The sequence below is a fragment of the Alosa pseudoharengus genome, unplaced genomic scaffold (genome assembly GCF_046254945.1).
Source record: "Alosa pseudoharengus isolate Yale_2024_CS ecotype anadromous, Long Island Sound unplaced genomic scaffold, YU_APseudo_1.1 YU_APseudo_1.1_scf_1, whole genome shotgun sequence".
Lineage (NCBI taxonomy): Eukaryota > Metazoa > Chordata > Actinopteri > Clupeiformes > Clupeidae > Alosa > Alosa pseudoharengus.
This window is the reverse complement of record NW_027468564.1, coordinates 2061137-2081120: the sequence shown is the minus strand read 5'-3', so window position 1 is coordinate 2081120 and position 19984 is coordinate 2061137. Positions and strand designations below refer to the sequence as shown.

Genomic DNA, 19984 nt, shown 5'->3' with positions numbered 1-19984 from the left:
AGCAAACATTCATTGACACTTATTTACATTGTTATATAAAAATGTATAGTGATAGTCTACAAACATTGATGTTTTTCCCCTCTTGTGTAGTTTCTTTGTGCAAACCATAAGGTTATAACACTCAATTGAATGATATTGGCAAACAACAAAAGTAAATCATGTATCATTTCATGGATAAAGCAAAAACATTTCTTGTCACATATTTACACTTTGTGTAACATGGATTTGTACACATTTGGTGTTTGACATTTACTGCTTTCCAGTTGTTGTTTCTTACCAGTGTGCATCATTAGCACGTGGCTACTAAGATTTGCCGATTGTGCAAAAGCTTTTCCACACTGGTCATATTTATGAGGTTTCTCTCCGGTGTGTACTAGCATATGTGTTTTAAGATATCGAGCTTGTGCGAAAGCTTTTCCACACTGTTCACATGTTTGAGGCTTCTCTCCAGTATGTGTAAGCATGTGAGTTTTAATATTTGCAACAACTTTTTTTGCACAGCACACATTCGCTTCTTACCTGATCCTTCTCATCCCCAGCGTGTGTGGATGTTGTTGTTGTTGTTTTTTCACACAGCTTGCATTCAAGTTCTGTGGACGTTGGAGAAATGTTTCCACACTGGGTACATGTAAGCATGTGGCATTCAAGATCTTCGGATGTTTTAAATGCTCTTCCACACTGGACACATTTCTCTCCGCCGTGTGTAAGCATGTGGTGTTTCAGATATTCAAAACACGCAAATGTTTTTCCACATTGGACACATATATGAGAGTCCTCTCCAGTGTGTGTAAACATGTGGCGCTTAACAGATCGCGATGTTCTAAAAGCTTTTCCACACTGGGTACATTTGAAAGGCTTCTCTCCAGTGTGGAGCATCATGTGGGCTTTAAGATTTGAAGAGTTCTGAAATGCTTTTCCACACTGGATACATTTATGAGGCTTCTCTCCAGTGTGGAGCATCATGTGGGTTTTAAGATTTGATGGGTAGGAAAATGCTTTTCCACACTGGCCACATTTATGATTCTTCATGTTAGCACGTCTACGCATGTGGCATTTAAGACTTCTGGTTGTCGTAGGTATCTTTTCATAATGAGAATTGCTTGAGTTCTGCTTTTCATTCACCCTTACTAAGTGCATCTTCTGGTGTTTCTCGAGTTCTTTCAGGGCTGTGAAACTCTTCCTGCAGACTGTGCAGTGGTGCAGCCTTTCTTGCAGCTGCAGATTGAGTTCATCATTCTGTCCATGGATCTTCTGTTGCATTACATGTGGATGTTCTGATACACCTGGAGGAGTAACCATAGAGACTCAAAGAATTAGAATGACAGACAGATATTCTACCTCCAGCAATTCATTATGTAAGGGATAATGGACGACACGGTGGTCTGTTGGCAGAAATGAATGCAGTCGAGGTTGTAAAACGCCTCCGATGTGCATTCATCCCTGGAGTCCATTATCCCGCTTATTCCACTGTTGCCACTTGCGTTATGTTCATTTCCTGTTATAATTTAAAGGCTTTAATCGCTAAAACTGTCTTGTTTTAGAACTACTTTTTTCTGACAGATGTCAACTAATTTCTAAACTTGCAGGACTAACTGCCATTACTAGTTCTAAACTTCATTTCATTGTCTTTGTACTTGTACACAATGACAATAAAGTTGAATCTAATCTAATCTAAATGGATGGTTGCTACGACCAAAGGCCAGTCGCTAGTTCCATCTCTGCCGTTGTCAAGCGGGCATATATCCCAGGATTCTGATGAACCTTATCTTTGAAACATTGGTATTTTAATTAGCCTACTGCCATCCAACTAGCTAAAAGCTACCTCCATCATATGCTAAATGTTACTATGTTCTGAACATCTGTATTTTACAGGTTGGATGCAACCTTACAGTTCATTTAAACTTCACAACGATTACGGCAAACTAACTAGCCACCAGTGACGTCTTCCTCAAACGAAGAATATCAAGTCTGACGCAGGGCTGGCCACGTTTCTCCACAACAGGTAGCCTAGGCTAAACTTCATCTGCATCGCTAACTTCAGCTAAATATGTTACGTTGGTAGAGAGGTATTTTTTGTTTTCACTGTTTCCGTAATGTGTAGCTGGGTCATGGTTGGAGAAACGTTGAAGCAGCTGCAGGTCTACTATACGTAAGCGAAGTCTTCATTACATCTGGCAACCCAGAAGAGGCTCGCGTCTGGTAGTCTTGAGAACTTTTACCAGTGTTTTGATTTTGGCCTACAGAGCGTTCGGTAACAATCCTACAAATCGCACCTTTGAGAAAGATGAAGGAATTTAGGAAAGTGGTTACCATTTATATTTGACACAACATATGAGGGATTTATGTCTGAAATAACTTACTTTCCTGCAGACAATCATACTCTTGTAGATGCTCATCCTCGTCTTCGACCTTCACCTCAATCTTCGCTGTTGTCTGTAGTGGTTCACTGTAAATAATATTGTAGTCGGATAAGTCCGTTTCAGTTTTACAGTTAAGCTCTGCAAAGGGCTTTTCTTCTTGGTCTTGTTCATCTTTGCAGGGAATCATATGGCCATAGTCCTCCTCCTCCTCTACGTCTTCTTTCAACGTCAATCTCAGGTCCATCTGCTGGGGTTCAGCAAAGAGCAGTCCGAGATCCATGTTCCAGATGGACTCAGGATGATCCCATCCAGAGATATAACCTGTTACACAGGGAGTAGAATTATTTTTAAAAAATCTTCTCATTTTAAAAACAAACAATTTGTTTAGAAAAATTAGTTTAGATTTAGATTAGATTAAACTAAAGATGATTTCATCCAGAGTTATACCCTGTAGTTACATAAGGAATAGAACAGTGATATTCAAGCGGGGTTCCGCGACCCCTAGGGTACTGCAGGGGGTCAGCCAAATTATTTCATCTGAAGCATTTTTTTTCCTCTTCAGAAAAATTAAAAACATCCTATAGGCTACATAAACATAAACAGAACGTATAAAAGATGATTTGTATTTGTTTATAAAAAAAGTCTTGATGCAATCATGTGATCACCGTGGGAAGAGTTCCATTATCAGCATCATAGTTGGCCCCACAAGACTTCCGTTTTAACATTCCATATGTTATCTTAATGCAGAGGAAGTAGATTGGGACCCAAATAGAACGTTCAAGCATTGTTTTTGTTTTTATTGTTGAAAGGGTCTAGCCTAGAAATCTAGACGCACCCTAGCGGCGGCAAATTAATTTGCTCAGCCTGTACGTCTAGTATCGAACCATAGGAATTTCTATTGGCTTAACACCGTGGATGTTCTCCAATCACAGCGCTCTATTTCGTTAGAGAGTCTTAAGGCGGGCTTAACAGGATAACGACAGTCCTGTGACGGTGAACAACAAGGAAGGTGGCTATGGCGAACGAAGAGCGGTTGTTTGAATCGGTGTTGGCGTCAACTTTGGAGGAGTTGGACTTGTGCTTTTCTTTGAAAGTTGAGCAACACAATGCACTTAAGTCATTCCTTTCTAAGAAGGATGTGTTTGCCGTTTTGCCTACCGGATACGGATATGGTCGTAGCGCTGGCCTATTGCATGCCTAGGCAGTTTGAAAGACAATTCTCTGCCCGCCCCTTGGATTAAGCGAGGTGAATGATTCGATGCCAGACTATACATCTCAATGATATAGGATGGCCCCGCCAGGCTAGAAAGGGTCTATACCACTGATCATCAGTGGTCTATACCAGCATACCCCAGTGTTCTTTTGACATGTCAGGTTGTGCAGTGTGGACAGCAGTAATGCTTAAGTTGACTAAAAAGAGGAATAAAAAACATCTTTTTTTGGAAATGGATCTTAATGTGGGGTTATTTTAATTCCAAAGGCCAAGGGAACTTTATCAGGATGTATAGTAGGTCTACCTGGATGTTATGGTTATGGTTATGGTTATGGATTTAGCAGACGCCTTTGTCCAAAGCGACACATAAATACAAAACAACATAATAATATTTAAAATTGAACAGGGAACAGATTAGAATGTTAGTCAAATAATATTTGTTATTATAAGGAGGAGAATAGTTATAATAATAAACAATAATATCAAATCAATAGCCTAATAAAAATAAGCAATGCAAATGTGGGGAAAGGCAATAATAAAACAATAATGTCCATTCAATCAATAATATAAAAACAATGACTATTATTTAACATAATAACCTAATGGTGATATAACATCTGGGCAACTCATTCCACCAACATGGAACCACTGAGGAATAGAGTCTGGAATTAGACCTAGTTTTTATGGCTGGTCGACATAACAGACGCTCATCAGAAGACCGCAGTGGGCGGTTGGGGATGTAAGGCTTGATTATTGAAAAAAAATATCTAGGAGCAGATCCAGTAAGTGTCCTATAGGCCAAAGTGAGAGATTTAAATTTAATTCTGGCTACTATAGGGAGCCAATGGAGAGTAACTAGGAGAGGAGTTAAATGTGTCCTCTTTGGCTGATTGAAGACCAGGCCTGCTCCAGCATTCAGAATCAGCTGTAATGATCTTATTACACAATAGCGGGTAAGCAGCTAATAGTAAATTAGGCCTACAATAGTCCATCTTAGAGATGACCATGGTCTGAACAAGAAGTTGTTTGGAATCTTGTGTCAGATAAAGTCTGATCTTCCTAATGTTGTAAAGCATAAACCGACATGATTTTGCAATAGAAGCTACATGCTCAGAGAAGTTAAGTCGGTCATCAATTACAACGCCCAAGTTACGTGCCGATCTAGTTGGGGTCTAGTTGGATGTATTGACTGTTGTTTTAAAGATGTAACAGGACTAAAGTCCATACGGAGGCAACATGCATCCTGATTTCATTGAAAGGAAGCTATCAGGGGCATTTTTTTGTTTATTTCCCGAAACCTTATTCATTTCTTACGAATGAAAACGTGTAACGTTAACAATGTTAATCGAACGCATACAAAATAACAATAACGCTAGTGACAACATCTTAATTCGCAGCCTACCCCAAGCAAGTTCGCTGGTCCACAAACTGCGTTGTTAATCTGATGGTCTGACAAGACGTGAATAGCGTTAATCACAGAAAAAATTAGGATTTCAAAACCAACATTGCCAGTGAAAAAACTTCCTGCCACTGAATGAATTTGCTCTCAGTTGTCTTTGACAATAAACAACTATGTCATACTGCCACCTCCCGGAATGGAGTATGCTGCAGGAATTTAAAATAATCACCCAAAGCCCTTGGGCACATTATCAAATTATTATTTGGGGCCAAGCAGCGAAGTCCATTGGCAGCCCATAGAACATAAAAGGTTGTGCAATTTGGCATACTGATTTTGGACAATCCCATGATTAATTTGTACCAAGTTTCATGTTGCCACTTTGAACACTCTAGTGCCACCAACTTGTCAAAGTTGGACATGCTTACAGATGTAACTTTTGCCTGATTTTCAAAAATTAGGTATCGTTGGAATCCTAGGACCAAGCCGAGTTCAACGTACTGTCCGCCAAAATCGTGTCCCTGTGACAGCCAATCAAAATTAGCGGCAAAGCCACCAAACAGGAAGTGAACTCATATCTCAGCAACCAAACTTAGTACAAGGACTAACGGCTCCCACACACAGCTGCGTTCCGTCAACGCATTCCAGTGGGTGTTCCCGACGGTAGCTATGCAAATGACTTGAAGTAAAACCGTAATGTGATAGGTTGGTGCCGTCCGTAGATTGGCTTGATTGGCCGGTGCCGTCTGTCGGTGCAGCAACAGCTGAACTCCTCAACGCGAGCAGCGGGAGAAACGCGACACGACGGACCCACAATTCAGTTCGGCAACGGATCACGTGAGCCCATTTAAAGTGAATGGGATGCGTCTCCAGCAACGCGATGCACGCAGCTGTGTGTGGGAGCCGTTACGGCTTCCACACACAGTTGCGTTCTGTCAACACACGCTAGTGGTAGTTCCCGATGGTAGCTATGCAAATGACTCAAGGTATAACCGTAATTTGATTGGTTGGTGCCGTCTGTTGTTCGCTTGTTCGTAATATGATTGGCTGGTGCCGTCCGTCGGTGCAGCAAAAGTTGAACTTCTCAATACGAGCGACAGGAGCAACGCAACGGACCCACAATTCAGTTCTGCAACGGATGACATAAGCCCATGTAAAGTGAACGGGATGGGTCTCCAGCACTGCAACTGTGTGTGGGAGCCTTTACTACCTGAGTGGACAGTCGACCATTTAAAAACAGCACTCACCGATGCACTTATTCTTATTGTACTGTACCATTTTTAAATTGTCCTGGAATTGTTAAGATAATTGCTTTAAAGCAACATCAAAGAGGTTTTTATACCTTAAAATAATGTTTCCAAAATTGTTTCAGTGGTTCAGCAACTCGTAACAGGGTGAACTGCATTCGCTTCACGACCCTCTACCTGCTATAACCGCACTATGCAAGTTTGCCAGATCGGGTACCGAACCTGTAGTTCGATAGAATGAGACATAAGAACCTACAAATTTGACTTGTTTCTGATGTCGCAATACATCATACTTTCACAAAATCATGCATACTCTACCTTGTCTGTGGACATCGTTATTTCCAAAGCCGGTGCTGGATGGTTGAAAATGCATCAGCCAAATGTAATGTAATGTAACTAAAGCAAAATACATTTCTTGAAACTTATCTACACTTAACCTTCACAAAAATACTGATTGTCCACAAACATTGTTTCCCCCTCATGTTTATTATCCTTGTGCAAAACATAGGGTACCGTCAACACTCAATTAAATGATATTGGCAAACACAAACAAAACTAAAATCATGAAAGGCTCATCACATATCTTTTTTTCAACTCAACTACAACAAAAACACTTATTTACACGTACATTTTCTAAACATTGACGTTATTTCCCCTTGTGTATTTTTACTTCTGTGTGTTTTACAATAATGTTAAATACAATCACTCTAATCCCCAGTATGTCATAACCAGAGTTCGTAGATGCAAATATCAGCATTCATGACATCACTTCCTGCCCAGGGACTACAGATGTAAATTAATCTGGCTCGGTTATAGACTGTGCATTGTCCACGTTAAATAAACATACAACATAAACAAAAATACAGAAAAGGACGATTTTTTATTTATTTATTTAGACCCACAGCCCTATTAAGAAATGTTCCACACCAACTACATGAAAGAAGTCTTCATTGTGCCCTAACGTTTGTTCTTACTCCTTTGCAGTGTAGCGCCACCTAGTGAGAGAAATAAATATACTAATCTGGTGTTTTAAATTGACAACGTTTCAGCCCATCATGACTCATTAATGGTGTAGCACCACCTAGTGGGAAATTGAAAATGTAAATATTTGGTGCTTGACGTTGAGCATTTTCTAGTTGTTGTTTCTTACCAGTGTGCATCATTAGCACGTGGCTACTAAGATTTGCCGATTGTGCAAAAGCTTTTCCACAATGGTCACATTTATGAGGCCTCTCTCCGGTGTGTACTAGCCTATGTGTTTTAAGAGATCGAGCTCGTGCAAAAGTTTTTCCACACTGTTCACATTTATGAGGCTTCTCTCCAGTATGTGTAAGCATGTGATTTCTAAGTTCTGCGGCTACCGTAAAAGCTTTTCCACACTGTTCACATTTGTGAGGCCTCTCTCCAGTATGTAGAAGCATGTGTTGTTTAAGGCTGCGGGCTGCTGCAAAATATTTTTCACACTGGAGACATTTATGAGGCTGTTCTGCCGTATGTTCAAGCATGTGGTCTTTAAGATCTGAGGATTTAGCAAAAGCTTTTCCACACTGGCCACATGTATGAGGCTTCTCTCCAGTGTGTTCAAGCATGTGGTCTTGAAGTTGAGTGGATGTTGTAAATGCTCTTTCACACTGGGTACATGTATGAGGCTTCTCTCCAGCATGTACCAGGTGTTGAAGATTAAAAATGTAAATATTTGGTGTTTGACGTTCACTGCTTTCCACTTGTGGCTTCTTACCAGTGTGCATCATCAGTATGTGGCTATTAAGATTTCCCGATTGTGCAAAAGCTTTCCCACAATGGTTACATTTATGAGGTCTCTCTCTGGTGTGTATTAGCATGTGGGTTTTAAGATGTGAATTTTGTACAAAAGCTCTTCCACACTCGACACATTTATGAGGCTTCTCCCCAGTGTGTGTTAGAATATGGTTTTTAAGACTTTTAAAAAACGAAAAAGCTTTTCCACACTGGACACATTCGTGAGGCTTCTCTCCTGTGTGTGTTCGCATATGGGTTTTAAGATTTGAAATGAATGAAAATGATTTCCCACACTGGTCACATGTATGTGGCTTCTCACCAGTGTGAGTAAGCATGTGGACTTTCAGATACGCAAACTGTCTAAATGTTTTTCCACACTGGGCACACAAATGAGACTTCTCTTCGGTGTGTATTCGCATGTGGCTTTTAAGAAGTGACATTTGTGAGAAACATTTGCCACACTGGTCACATTTATGAGGCTTCTCTCCGGTGTGTATTGGCATATGGGCTTTAAGAGCTGATATTTCTGAGAAGGCTTTTCCACACTCGACACATTGGTGAGCCATCTCTCCACTATGTGTACGTATGTGATGTTTAAGATTTGAGGATCTTGTAAACGACTTTCCACACTGGTCACATTTATGAGGCTTCTCTCCAGTGTGTAGAATCACATGGGTGTTAAGACTCTGCTTTTGTATAAAACCTTTTCCACACTGAATACATTTATGAGGCTTCTCACCAGTATGTACCATGACATGGGTTTTAAGAGTTGAAATTTGTGAAAAACGCCTTCCACAGTGGATACATTTATGAGGCTTCTCTCCACTATGTATTCTCATATGGTTGTTAAGACTCGTCTTTAGTGTAAAGCGATTCCCACACTGAATACATGTATAAGGCTTCTCCCCAGTGTGTGTAAGCATGTGACGTCTAAGATTTCTGGCGGTCGTACATATCTTCTTGCAATCTGCACATTGATGCCACCCTTTTCCACTGTTCAGCTTTTCATTCACTGAGTGTGTTTGCTGGTGTTTCTTGAGTTCTCTCAGGGTCGTGAAGCTCTTCTTGCAGACCGTGCAGTGGTGCAGCCTTCCTTCAAGTTGCAGGTTGAGTTCATCATTCTGTCCACTGATCTTCTGTTGCAGGCAGTCTGGGACACCTGGAAGAGTTACCATAGAAACTTGAAATACCAGATGCAGAATGTCTTTCTTTAATTTCAATATGACCTAATTAGCAAATATTTAGCTTGAAATGGCATTTTAAAACAATGGGTTGCAAGTATTCATAGTTAAACAGTTATTATTGTGAACATTTAGGCCTATATTTGTTACAATAAGATATTTATTTGGGTTAAAAATGAATAAACACTAAAATATTGTTGTTAGATGAGCATTTAAACTGTAAATTGCAGGTTACATTTTTGACATTTTATTTTTGACATTTTTCAGCCTACTAATATTTAACAGGTTGCACCACACAAATAGTTTCGGTCAACAATATCGCAAAAACCACGGGCACAATTTCTGCAAAACTTGGTGGAAAGGTGGAGAGAGAAAAACTTCTCTCTGTCTCTCTGTGTCTATTTAGCAAATGATGAATTTGTGCGTAGGGCATAAAAAAAAAAGGTTTGGTTCTTGTTGGTTGTCAGTTGAGGCCATGGGTCAGTAGGGATTTTTTTTAAAAAAAATTTTCCCCAGTGGCAGTAAGGGATAGGTAGAAAATCAGTCCGAGGTTTTTTGAGACTGTTGCGACCTAAAATGCCTGGATGGAAGTTACGGTGTTTTTAGCTGTTTCTCGTGGAGAAATTGCATGAGGAAGTGAAAATTGCAAAAATAGTTGCGAATAGTTTTTTTTTTTTTTTTAAATGTAGGGCAATTAAGGTTAGTAAGACCAAAATCACACTGATAATCTTGATGCTTATTAAAAAGGATAATCAAAGGTAAACAGTAAGGATTACAGAAAATCAAAGTAGGCCTACTTTATTTGTGAAAATGCTTGAGAAAGTGAAAATTGCAAAAATAGTTGCGATTTCTTTTTTTTTTTTTTTAATGTAGGGCAATTAAGGTTAGTAAGACCAAAAGAGAAGTGAGAAACAAGACACTCGTTTTAAATCGTGTTTCTTACCTTGTAACATCCACATTGTCTGCCGAACTTATGCTAACCGTTTTGCTAGCTTGTAAACAACAAATCCATGTGCTTTATCTTTACCTTTTTCCACAGTTTGAAATAGCATAATGCACAATTTCTCCAGCAGAGGGGGAAATCCTGCCAAGTTTCCCTTTAAGGAAGTGAGAGTAGCCTATTTACATTTCTGAGTGGATTGGAAGGCTTGCATCTCACTGTGTTCGGCTACGAGTGTAAATCACATTTTGCATAGTGCATTACGATATGTGGATGCAATTGTCATTAGTTAAAATAAATGTTAAGAAAACAATTCTTGGATCATAGAAGGGGTAAATGTCTTGCAATTTTATTAATTTCTATGATTTTGGTAGCACTACTCAAACTAAGCCCACAAGCTAGCAAACATGACGCTAAAAGGACATATCCAGGTAAACGTTTGCCAATGGGTTGCATAGCCTACTCAAATGTCAGTAAACCAAGTAGGCTTACTTACTTTCATAGCCTAGGTAGGTTGGTTAGCAACACCAGGTTGAGAGATGCAAGTAAGCAGATTATTAACGTTAGCCTTCTATTTATTGTCATCAAAACTGCAGAGGAACGAACACGTTAGGGCAGTCTTTGGTGTCATATGCAGAAGGTGCAGAAGTAAGTGTGCCATCTGGCTCAATATTCTGCGCGAGGGACTGTTGTGGTAGGTGAAATTTCACGGTGAAACTACGATGATTGGTCAAATTTGCGAAAAAGTTGCGGTGTTTGGACAAAATTGCGAGTGCCTTGGTAAGTGACGAAAACAATCGTCTTCGTGAACAGCTGTGCATAGGCTACTTTGTAAAAGAGAGAATACGCTCACCCCTATACATAACACAAGGGGTAATTAATGTATTTTATAGTTCGCCTTTTATTTGTGGATTTATTTAATGTAGCCTAGACTATTTAGTGTTATTTCTTCCCCAAGCTCATAAAATAAATTTGGGTCGCACATAAATTGACAGGGTCGGTCGGAAACCGGAACCCAATATTTTTTTTTTTATGCCTAGCCTAGGCTATTGCCGATGTCCTTCATTTCTTCACGTCTTACAACATAAACAAATGCAATAGTTTAGTGAAGTCAGAAATGAGCATGTCTAAAGGCCTCTTGGAAATCATGTGGCATGTTACATTAAATGCACAGTCAATTGTGATTCAAAGCAGAAAATATCACTGATAACGAAGGTAAATTGCATTATAGCATATTTGTAAATGAACATTTGGTTTAATGCATGGGGTAACGTGATGTGCGTCAGACAAAAGATGGGCCTGTCCCTCTCAAAACACGTTAAAATAGTGTGATAGTCACCTGAACAGTGTTTGAATCCTGTTTGTACTGCAGTTATTGCGCAAAGCAGATTCCATTACGGTTATCTGTCATCACAGATTTCATTCCATATTTGCCACCAACAACCGGCTAATGATGTTGTTATGCATGTACAAAATACAACATTTGAACACCCATATTGCTGCTGTTATACTTCATTGTATCTACAGCTGTTAATGTTATTACTCATATTTCAAGCCACGCCCCTCAGTTGTGATACTTTTCATGAACTGGCCCCCATTACAAACTAATTGAATAGCCCTGAACTAGAGTTACCGGCATACAGTCAATAGTACCAGGGTTAAAGCAAATGGCAAGGATCTTTGATAGTACGCTAGCAGCTACCGTAAATCCTCAAATTATGACCGGGATTCTATTTATAGCTGGGCCTCAGATAATAGCCGGGAACGTGGTCGATTCTGACAAATAAAGCCCGGCACCCAAATACAAGCCGGGGTAATAATAATTGCCTACCAGTAGGGCTATCAGTCCATGAGCACAAGAAGACATTGTTTCGATTTAACTCAATGAAATAAAAGAGCTCTTCTTTATATGTTGTAAATGTTGTATAAAGTCGTTGTCCTACACAGGGCCTAAATTTCAGCAAGGGATTGCGCATAATTTAAAGTCCGGCAACTCTAGCCATCATAATGCTAGAATTTCCCACACACATTTTATAGCGCTGTCTGATACATCTATTCTAATAATGGAGCAGCGTATGGGACTATTGACTGGACAACTTCTGACTTCAATTGAACTTGTGAGACACACACCTGCGCACTTTACTGGTCTCTCTCTCTCTCTGCACCTCTCTCTCTCTCTCTCGCTCAGCTGTCATCGCTGAAGTCAAATTATGCTACAGTAGGTGCTTCTACATCAACTGCTAAATGACAGGAACCGTCAGGAATTTTTCCAAACAGAGCAACATGACATAGCCTAGTGGCCATGAGACGCGAGGGAACATGGATGTGTTATCCATTTGAGGAACGTTTGACGAACAGACATTTACTGACACAGAGCGCATAGTAGGCCAACTTTCACTTTCTAGTGTGCGCATTCATTACGTGAAAGTAATGATTTCTAAGAATACAATTCTACAACAGAACCCTAATAAGAAATAAAGGCCTGCCTTGAATAGCGTGGATGGAGGAAGGGCATTACATGACGTTTGAGGCGTCAATGAGACGAGCGTGGATGGAGGAAGGGCATTACATGACGTTTGTGGCGTCGATGAGACTAGCGATTGGTGCCTGTTGAGTGGATGCATCTCTACAGCTCTGATTAGGACTGACACCACGTAAGTAAATAATGTCTTCAGTCGTTGTCCCTCCTTGCTATTCTACATGAAGGCTCCATTTTGAAAAGACTTTGGCTTGTTCCCTTATGTTATCCGGGTTAAGTTTGCACCAGGCTAGCCTAGACTAGCTCTAACTTAGGGGCAGGCTCGGCTGAAGTGCCCTTGAGCAAGGCACCTAACCCCTCAATGCTCCCCGAGCGCCGCTGTTGTTGCAGGAAGCTCACTGCGCCGGGATTAGTGTGTGCTTCTCCTCACTCTGTGCTGAGTGTGTTTCACTAATTCACAGATTGGAATAAATGCAGCGACCAAATTTCCCTCACGAGATCAAAAGAGTATACTTAACTTAGCTACTCACCAGGACACCTTGCCAACCCTCCACTTATTCTCCTCACACCAAGCATTAACCCTTAAAAGGTGTAGGTTTTTGAACATTCTAAGTTCCGCAACAATTGAAGGTTATAAAATTCCATGTTGAATTCAATGAACCCAGATATTCTTTAGAACGTTAATTTCCCAACATTCCCGTCACACCAAGCCTTAATAACTTTGATGGTTTCCCACGTCCTCAGTAGTTCTCCATATACACAGTAAGAATCTAAATCTAAAGAAATCTTTTTTTATGGTACAGGTTGGACCAAGTTGTTTTTGTTGCTGTTTTTGGAGCCTGGGCTGTCCACAGAGATAGGCAGCGGATAGTGAGGTGTTGTTTGCTGCATGTGACAACATTTTTTTTAGCTTAGGAACCACGCAACATCTCTTAAGAGTCCCTTTAACTTGGATATCATGGCGGTTTTCATATTTTTTATGCAATGTATTATTATGTGCTGTACTGGAAAATTGTAAGATATCCAATACAGTGTTTCCCATATGTTGACTAATCTGTGGAAACTAACTAGACTCCCATCACCTTATTTGACCAACTTCAAACATTTTTATTGTTGTTTGAATGCAGTTAAGAAGCAAATGTAACATTTATGTTAGATTATGTGAGTCTAAAGTTAGATGTTGGCTTTATCCTGATCACTTGAGGACACTGCCAAGGGGATCAACAAATTAACTTGTTGCCGTTTTTGATATCGCTACTAAACTAGCCATCAGTTCAACCGTTGTAATAACCTCCGGATAACGGAGCCTACCTAAAACAATAACTTATTAGAGCGAGTAGTAGAATATTATCATTACGTTAGCCAAATGGTGAGATGCTAAAACTAGTTACAGTGTCACCAACATAAAATGGTTGGGCAGCCGTGGCCTACTGGTTAGCGCTTCGAACTTGTAACCGGAGGGTTGCCGGTTCGAACCCTGACCAGTAGGCACGGCTTAAGTGCCCTTGAGCAAGGCATCTAACCCCTCACTGTTCCCCGAGCGCCGTTGTTGTTGCAGGCAGCTCACTTCGCAGGGATTAGTGTGTGCTTCATCTCCATTATCTCGTTGTATCCTAAACATGCATTAATTTTGAATACCCATAGATTGTAGGCCTATTTCGGGTATTCAGTAGGCTATAGAGAATTTTGACTTATTGCAACTTCAGCAACGACAAACTAACCTTCGAGCATCCACACCATAAAATCACCAGAGTTACTCCTGTCTGCCTTCGGTATCAAAATGCAATGGTTTCAGTGATGTCGGCCCGAAGGCATCAGTGTTGATTGGCTGAACTCGCCTCACAAATCAGATGGTGCGGTGGGTGGGACATTGCTCCAGTTCACACAGAGAGACATCAGAGCCAATGTATCGCATTTTTAAATGAATATCGAAGCATAAAAATGCTAAATATCGGCCCAGATAATCGGCAATGCGGATAATCGGTCTACCCCTAAGACACCTATTATTTCATTTTATTACACGGCTCTTCACAAGGCAAGTAGAACGCTCCATTGACTTGAATGGGCTTTCCCAAAGTTCTACGGTAAAATATTTTCATATAATTACCGCTGCAAACATATAATTACCGCTGTCAATGGCAACGGAGTTTGTGCTTCTACTTCAGGTATTTCAGATCACTACGCAAGAACTGGAACTTCATTCAAAAGTGAAAGCAGAAGGTTGATCAGCTGTGTTCTAAAGAATGCTTGATTCAAGTTCAACGTGTGTTGTTGCGAACTATGTTTCTCAGCAAATGCCACGATGAACGGTAACAAATAGGCTAGGCTATGTAGGCTAAAGTCATATCGTGGGAAGTTTATTATTTTGTTTTGGCAAGAAGCCGTGTAATAAGCGGGATAATGTATAGAACGCCGGTCATTATTGGGAAAATTAGTCCCTTCAGGGCGGAACAAGACCCCTCCGTTGCGCGTCGGGGTCTGGTTCGCCGCGTCGGGACTTATTTTCCAAATAATGACCGGCGTTCTATACATTATGCCTTACGTAATGGAAGATAAAGGAAAGTTTATATACCGTTTGTATTTGATATGATGAATACGACGGATGTGTATCTGAAATGACTTACATTCCTGCAGACAATCGTACTCTTGTAGATGCTCATCCTCGTCTTCGACCTTCACCTCAATCTCCGCTGTTGTCTGTAGTGGTTCACTGTAAATAATATTGTAGTCGGATAAGTCCGTTTCAGTTTTACAGTTAAGCTCTGCAAAGGGCTTTTCTTCTTGGTCTTGTTCATCTTTGCAGGGAATCATATGGCCATAGTCCTCCTCCTCCTCTACGTCTTCTTTCAACCTCACTCTCAGGTCCATCTGCTGGGGTTCAGCAAAGAGCAGTCCGAGATCCATGTTCCAGATGGACTCAGGATGATCCCATCCAGAGTTATAACCTGTTACACAGGGAATTATTTTTAAAAAATCTTCTCATTTTAAGAGCAAACAATTAGATTAGAAACATTAGTTTACTAGATTAAAATAGATTCAACTTTATTGTCATTGTGCAGAGTACAAGTAGAGAGACAAATAAATGCAGTTAGTGTCTAACTAAAAATGCAAATAAGCAGAAAAGGGCCATGTCAACAGTATAGATAGTGCAGTATAAACCGCATGACATATAGTCACTACGCAGTGTAGACCTACTGTTTCCCCCTACAGATAGAAGATAGATAGTGCAGTATAAACCGCATGACATATAGTCACTACGCAGTGTAGACCTACTGTTTCCCCCTACAGATAGAAGATAGATAGTGCAGTATAAACCGCATGACATATAGTCACTACGCAGTGTAGACCTACTGTTTCCCCCTACAGATAGAAGATAGATAGTGCAGTATAAACCGCATGACATATAGTCACTACGCAGTGTAGACCCACTGTTTCCCCCTACAATGGATTCCGCAGCGGCACAGCGCCGCCACTGGATTTCGAGCGCCACCGCAAAATCTTCACTGATCAGTAATGTCACGACATTTACTTGCACACTGTAAAACCACAACAGCCAAAAATGCCATCTAAAAGTTGTTTTCTGAAAGTCATGACTTAGTTAAGTGCACCAAATACTCGCTTAGTCTCTCATTAGTTAGGACGTAGGCTACATAAAAGTTAAGTTTCAGGCGATGACAAGCACGATGACAAGCCTGCAGAATGTACATTTTGAAGTAGCCTTGGCCACGACCACATAGCATATTTGCTGAGTTTCACAGTTGAGAAATAGACAAAAATAGTAGGTTACATTTCAGCACTCCATGAAAATATGCAGAAGGGGTCACCTGTGTTTTTCAGCTAGTTAATCTAATGGCCATCTATACCACTATATCTTCCTTTTTCAGGACTATCTGGGCCACCTATATCTAGGAAAGGCTATAATGTGACATTTGCATATGTCTTATGGCTTTATATCAAGAAATAATCATTTGTGTCTCATTATTATTTTTCAAGTTCAAGTTCGGTTTATTGTCATATCTATAGTAAGCCTACAATACAATGAAATGCATTTTGCTCCATCACTCACATGCAGTATAACAGACAAGGAAACATACAACAGACAAAAACAGACATAAAGTGCATAGCAGTGTTGTAGTACTCGAGTCCGAGACTCGAACTCGAGTCCGAGTCATTAGCTAAATTTAGAGACTTGTGACTTGACTTGGACTTGAGCACTGATGACTCGAACTTGGACTCGTGCATTCGCACTCGCGATGACTCGTCGAGGTCTCGACTTTTTTTTGTAATATATCATAAGGCTATAATTGTAGTATGTCATTAGGCTATAATTTGCTATATGATTTTAATATCTAAATTATTCGTAGGCCTAATACTAATTTTAGTTCAAGGGAATGTTAGGCTACTGCTTCGTGTCGTAGGCTACATCGCACATCATGTTCACATGCAAAGCAAACTAACGTTAACTTTAACACCAAAATGCCTGGAGATATGGCCGCCGCTATTTCAATGTAGTAGGCTATTGCCAGGCAATATTAGTTCTCATACATGACATAACATTACCTAAGATTACACTCAGCCTAGGCTAAACAACACACACTGCTGCTGGATAGCTGATCATCGTGACTTGGTGAACAGTGTTTTCCCTGACTGACGCAAGAAGCGAGGTTCCATTCATTCATTTTCATTCGGGGCGTGCCCTGCCATGCTTCTGTCTGTTAATTTGCAGCAGGCTATTATCGGATGAAAGAAAAATAAACTAAACGTTTTCCCGATCAAGATATAGCATACTTCTTAATTTTGGTGTCATAAAATATAGAAGCATAACATTAAATTGCCTAGTAGAGTGTCCATGTAGTGTCAATGTAGGCCTACATGTCTGCGCAAGTGAAACTGACAAACTGAACCTCTCGTGGGTAGGCCAGAAACAACTATATTTAAAACCACGAATGAAATGGATTACTGTTACTGTTCAAACGAGCGATTTGATAGCCTAATCCACTGCACGAAAAAAAAGGAAATAGCAACGTGTTCTATTTCTAACAGGTGAATATCGTAGCAAATAGTATGGCGATGGCAGCTTAAAAAACATTTATTTCACTCATCTCGCTGAAATGAACGTGGCCTGTTGCACAAATAAATTAATTAGGCAGATGATCTACATCTTCGTTAACCTAAAGCTAGTTTTCATCTCTATTGTTGACGTGAAATATGTCTCCATAGTGTCAGTGAAGTGATAACATAATTATGCAGTTGCCGTTAGCCAGTGTTCACGTCACGGGAGTCAGAAAGAAGCTACCAAGACGGGCCCTGCTCTGTTTCTGTCCCTCCCAAACTGCGCTAAAATTGTGTAGGCTATTTAACAGCCAGAATTAAAAAAATGCCCTTTTATGATCCACACTACCTCTTACAAAATAGGCCTACTCCAACGTTCATCTAGCTCTTGTGAAGTATGAACTTCTACAACACTGCCTATACAATTGTCAGCAGTCAGTAACAGCATAATGTGACTTAATGGCCTGTGTGATTGGGATGTGGATTGCTCATTTATTATGAGTAGGCCTATAGGCTATGGTATGGTATTCTCTCCGATATAATAAATACAACACATTGGGTTTGGCAAGAAATTTGGCAATACTACTTTCACACAAGTGATGGCAAAATGGAACGACATGTAGGCTATGCTTACTTTAGTGCTGGACTTGGACTCGACATGGTCAATAGGGACTCGACTCGGACTTGACTCGGATGAGTAGTGGACTCGACTCGGACTTGACTTGGAATTTTTTTTGAATGACTTGGACTTGACTCGGACTTGAACACTGAGGACTCGAACCTGGACTCGGACTCGAGGCATAGTGACTTGACTACAACACTGGTGCATAGTGCAAGACAGAAAGTGCATCCGTTTTCTTCATATCTTTGCAGTAAAGTCACTAGGAAGCATGCCAGTCAAAATATGTAATCATAATTTCTGGAATCTGGCAATATAAGAACCATGATGGTGTGATACCCCAGCAAAATATTAGTAAAACCTACTGTTAGAACTAAACATGGTGAAGCAGCTTTTAGCTGCTATGCGGCTCAGCTCTGGAACCAACTTTCGGCTCAAAAAGGCCCAACTGTAGCCGGTTTTAAATCTAGACTTAAGACCAAACTGTTCTCAGATGCTTTCTGCTAACTGCGCCGAGTTACAAATTCTGAATCTGCCTTGATAATTATTCTACCTTGTCTTTTATTACTTTTTTTTACTACTTTTCCCTTTGTTTTTGCTTACTAATTATTATTTATTTTTAAATGATTTTACCTTGTGTTTTATGTTTTCTTTTTATTATGATCTTTGCCTTTTGAACTATTCTTTGACTATATTGCCCTTCTATGCTTTTATGTGTTATTATTGTTTGGTTTTGTTTATGTAAAGCACATTGAATGACATCTGTGTATGAAATGCGCTATATAAATAAACTTGACAAAACAATTTACAAAAATGTACTGAGAGTTTACTTTAGAATACGTTACAATTTCGGCCTAAAGTTGGACACTATGCATACATTTGTTGCAATTTCAAAACAGGATTGAACCGCTTATTCTACAGTGTCCTTATCCCCATATTTGGTAAGGCCTGCTGTTTATTGTAAGATATGGTGATATGCGCTGAGTGACGAATCCACGATGTCTTCAAGGGTTGAATGAAGGGAATTTGCAAAAATTAGCGTATGTTTCAAGTCAATAAACATTCTTAATTATCGAAGGTCTGTGTCAGGGAACATTTGACTTTTCAAAACCATAGGCATGGTATAGTCGCAAAGTCAAGGAGTTATAAGATAAGGGCAATACCATTTGTGTCACCTAATGCAAGACAAAATGGTGTCACTATTTTGCTTACGCGGTTAATTGATGGGTGATTTGACGAATGTTTAGAGAATTGGAGTAGCTCAAATGCGCTGAATAGGTAGCCTACATTAGGTCTGGTTCATAGGTGCGTGTATTTCTTGCAGGTTCGAATCCAGTGTAATGCTATAAAGTTTGCAAATACTTAAAGTAAACGTTTGAGGGAATTATTTTTAATTTCCTGAAACCCTATTCATTTTTCTTCTTACAAACGAAAAAATACAAACATGCTAATCGAACGCATACAAAATGACGGCAACGTTAGTGACAAGCTCTTAACACGTAGCCTACCTCAAGCAAGACTGCTGGTCCATACACTGAGCGCTGTTAATCTGATGCTGAGGTCTTCGTCTGACAAGACATGAATGGCGTTGATCACAGAAAAAAACAAAATATTTCAGTGTCTTCACTCCTCCGTGCAAGTCTCCCTCGCAAAAAACTTCCTACTAGTGATAAAAATTTCCTCGCCGTTGGCAAAGACAATAACACCTATACGTTACTGCCACCTCCCGGAATGGTGTG

General features: G+C 40.1%; 1 protein-coding gene and 1 pseudogene across 3 annotated transcripts in view; both read right to left on the bottom strand.

Moving 5' to 3' along the window:
* LOC143120223 (uncharacterized) overlaps window positions 1-19984 on the bottom strand; it is a 42487-nt gene that overhangs the window by 9917 nt on the left and 12586 nt on the right. For 2 of the 3 annotated variants that reach the window (XM_076281361.1, XM_076281360.1), the window contains exon 3: window positions 520-1283. In XM_076281361.1, the coding sequence (XP_076137476.1) occupies window positions 520-1283 (764 nt within the window). Of the gene's footprint in view, window positions 1-519; window positions 1284-2360; window positions 2682-4975; window positions 5092-19984 lie in introns of those variants that run through there. The other variant, XM_076281362.1, reaches the window with a different exon arrangement.
* Window positions 7984-19896, bottom strand: LOC143120259 (uncharacterized; annotated as a pseudogene).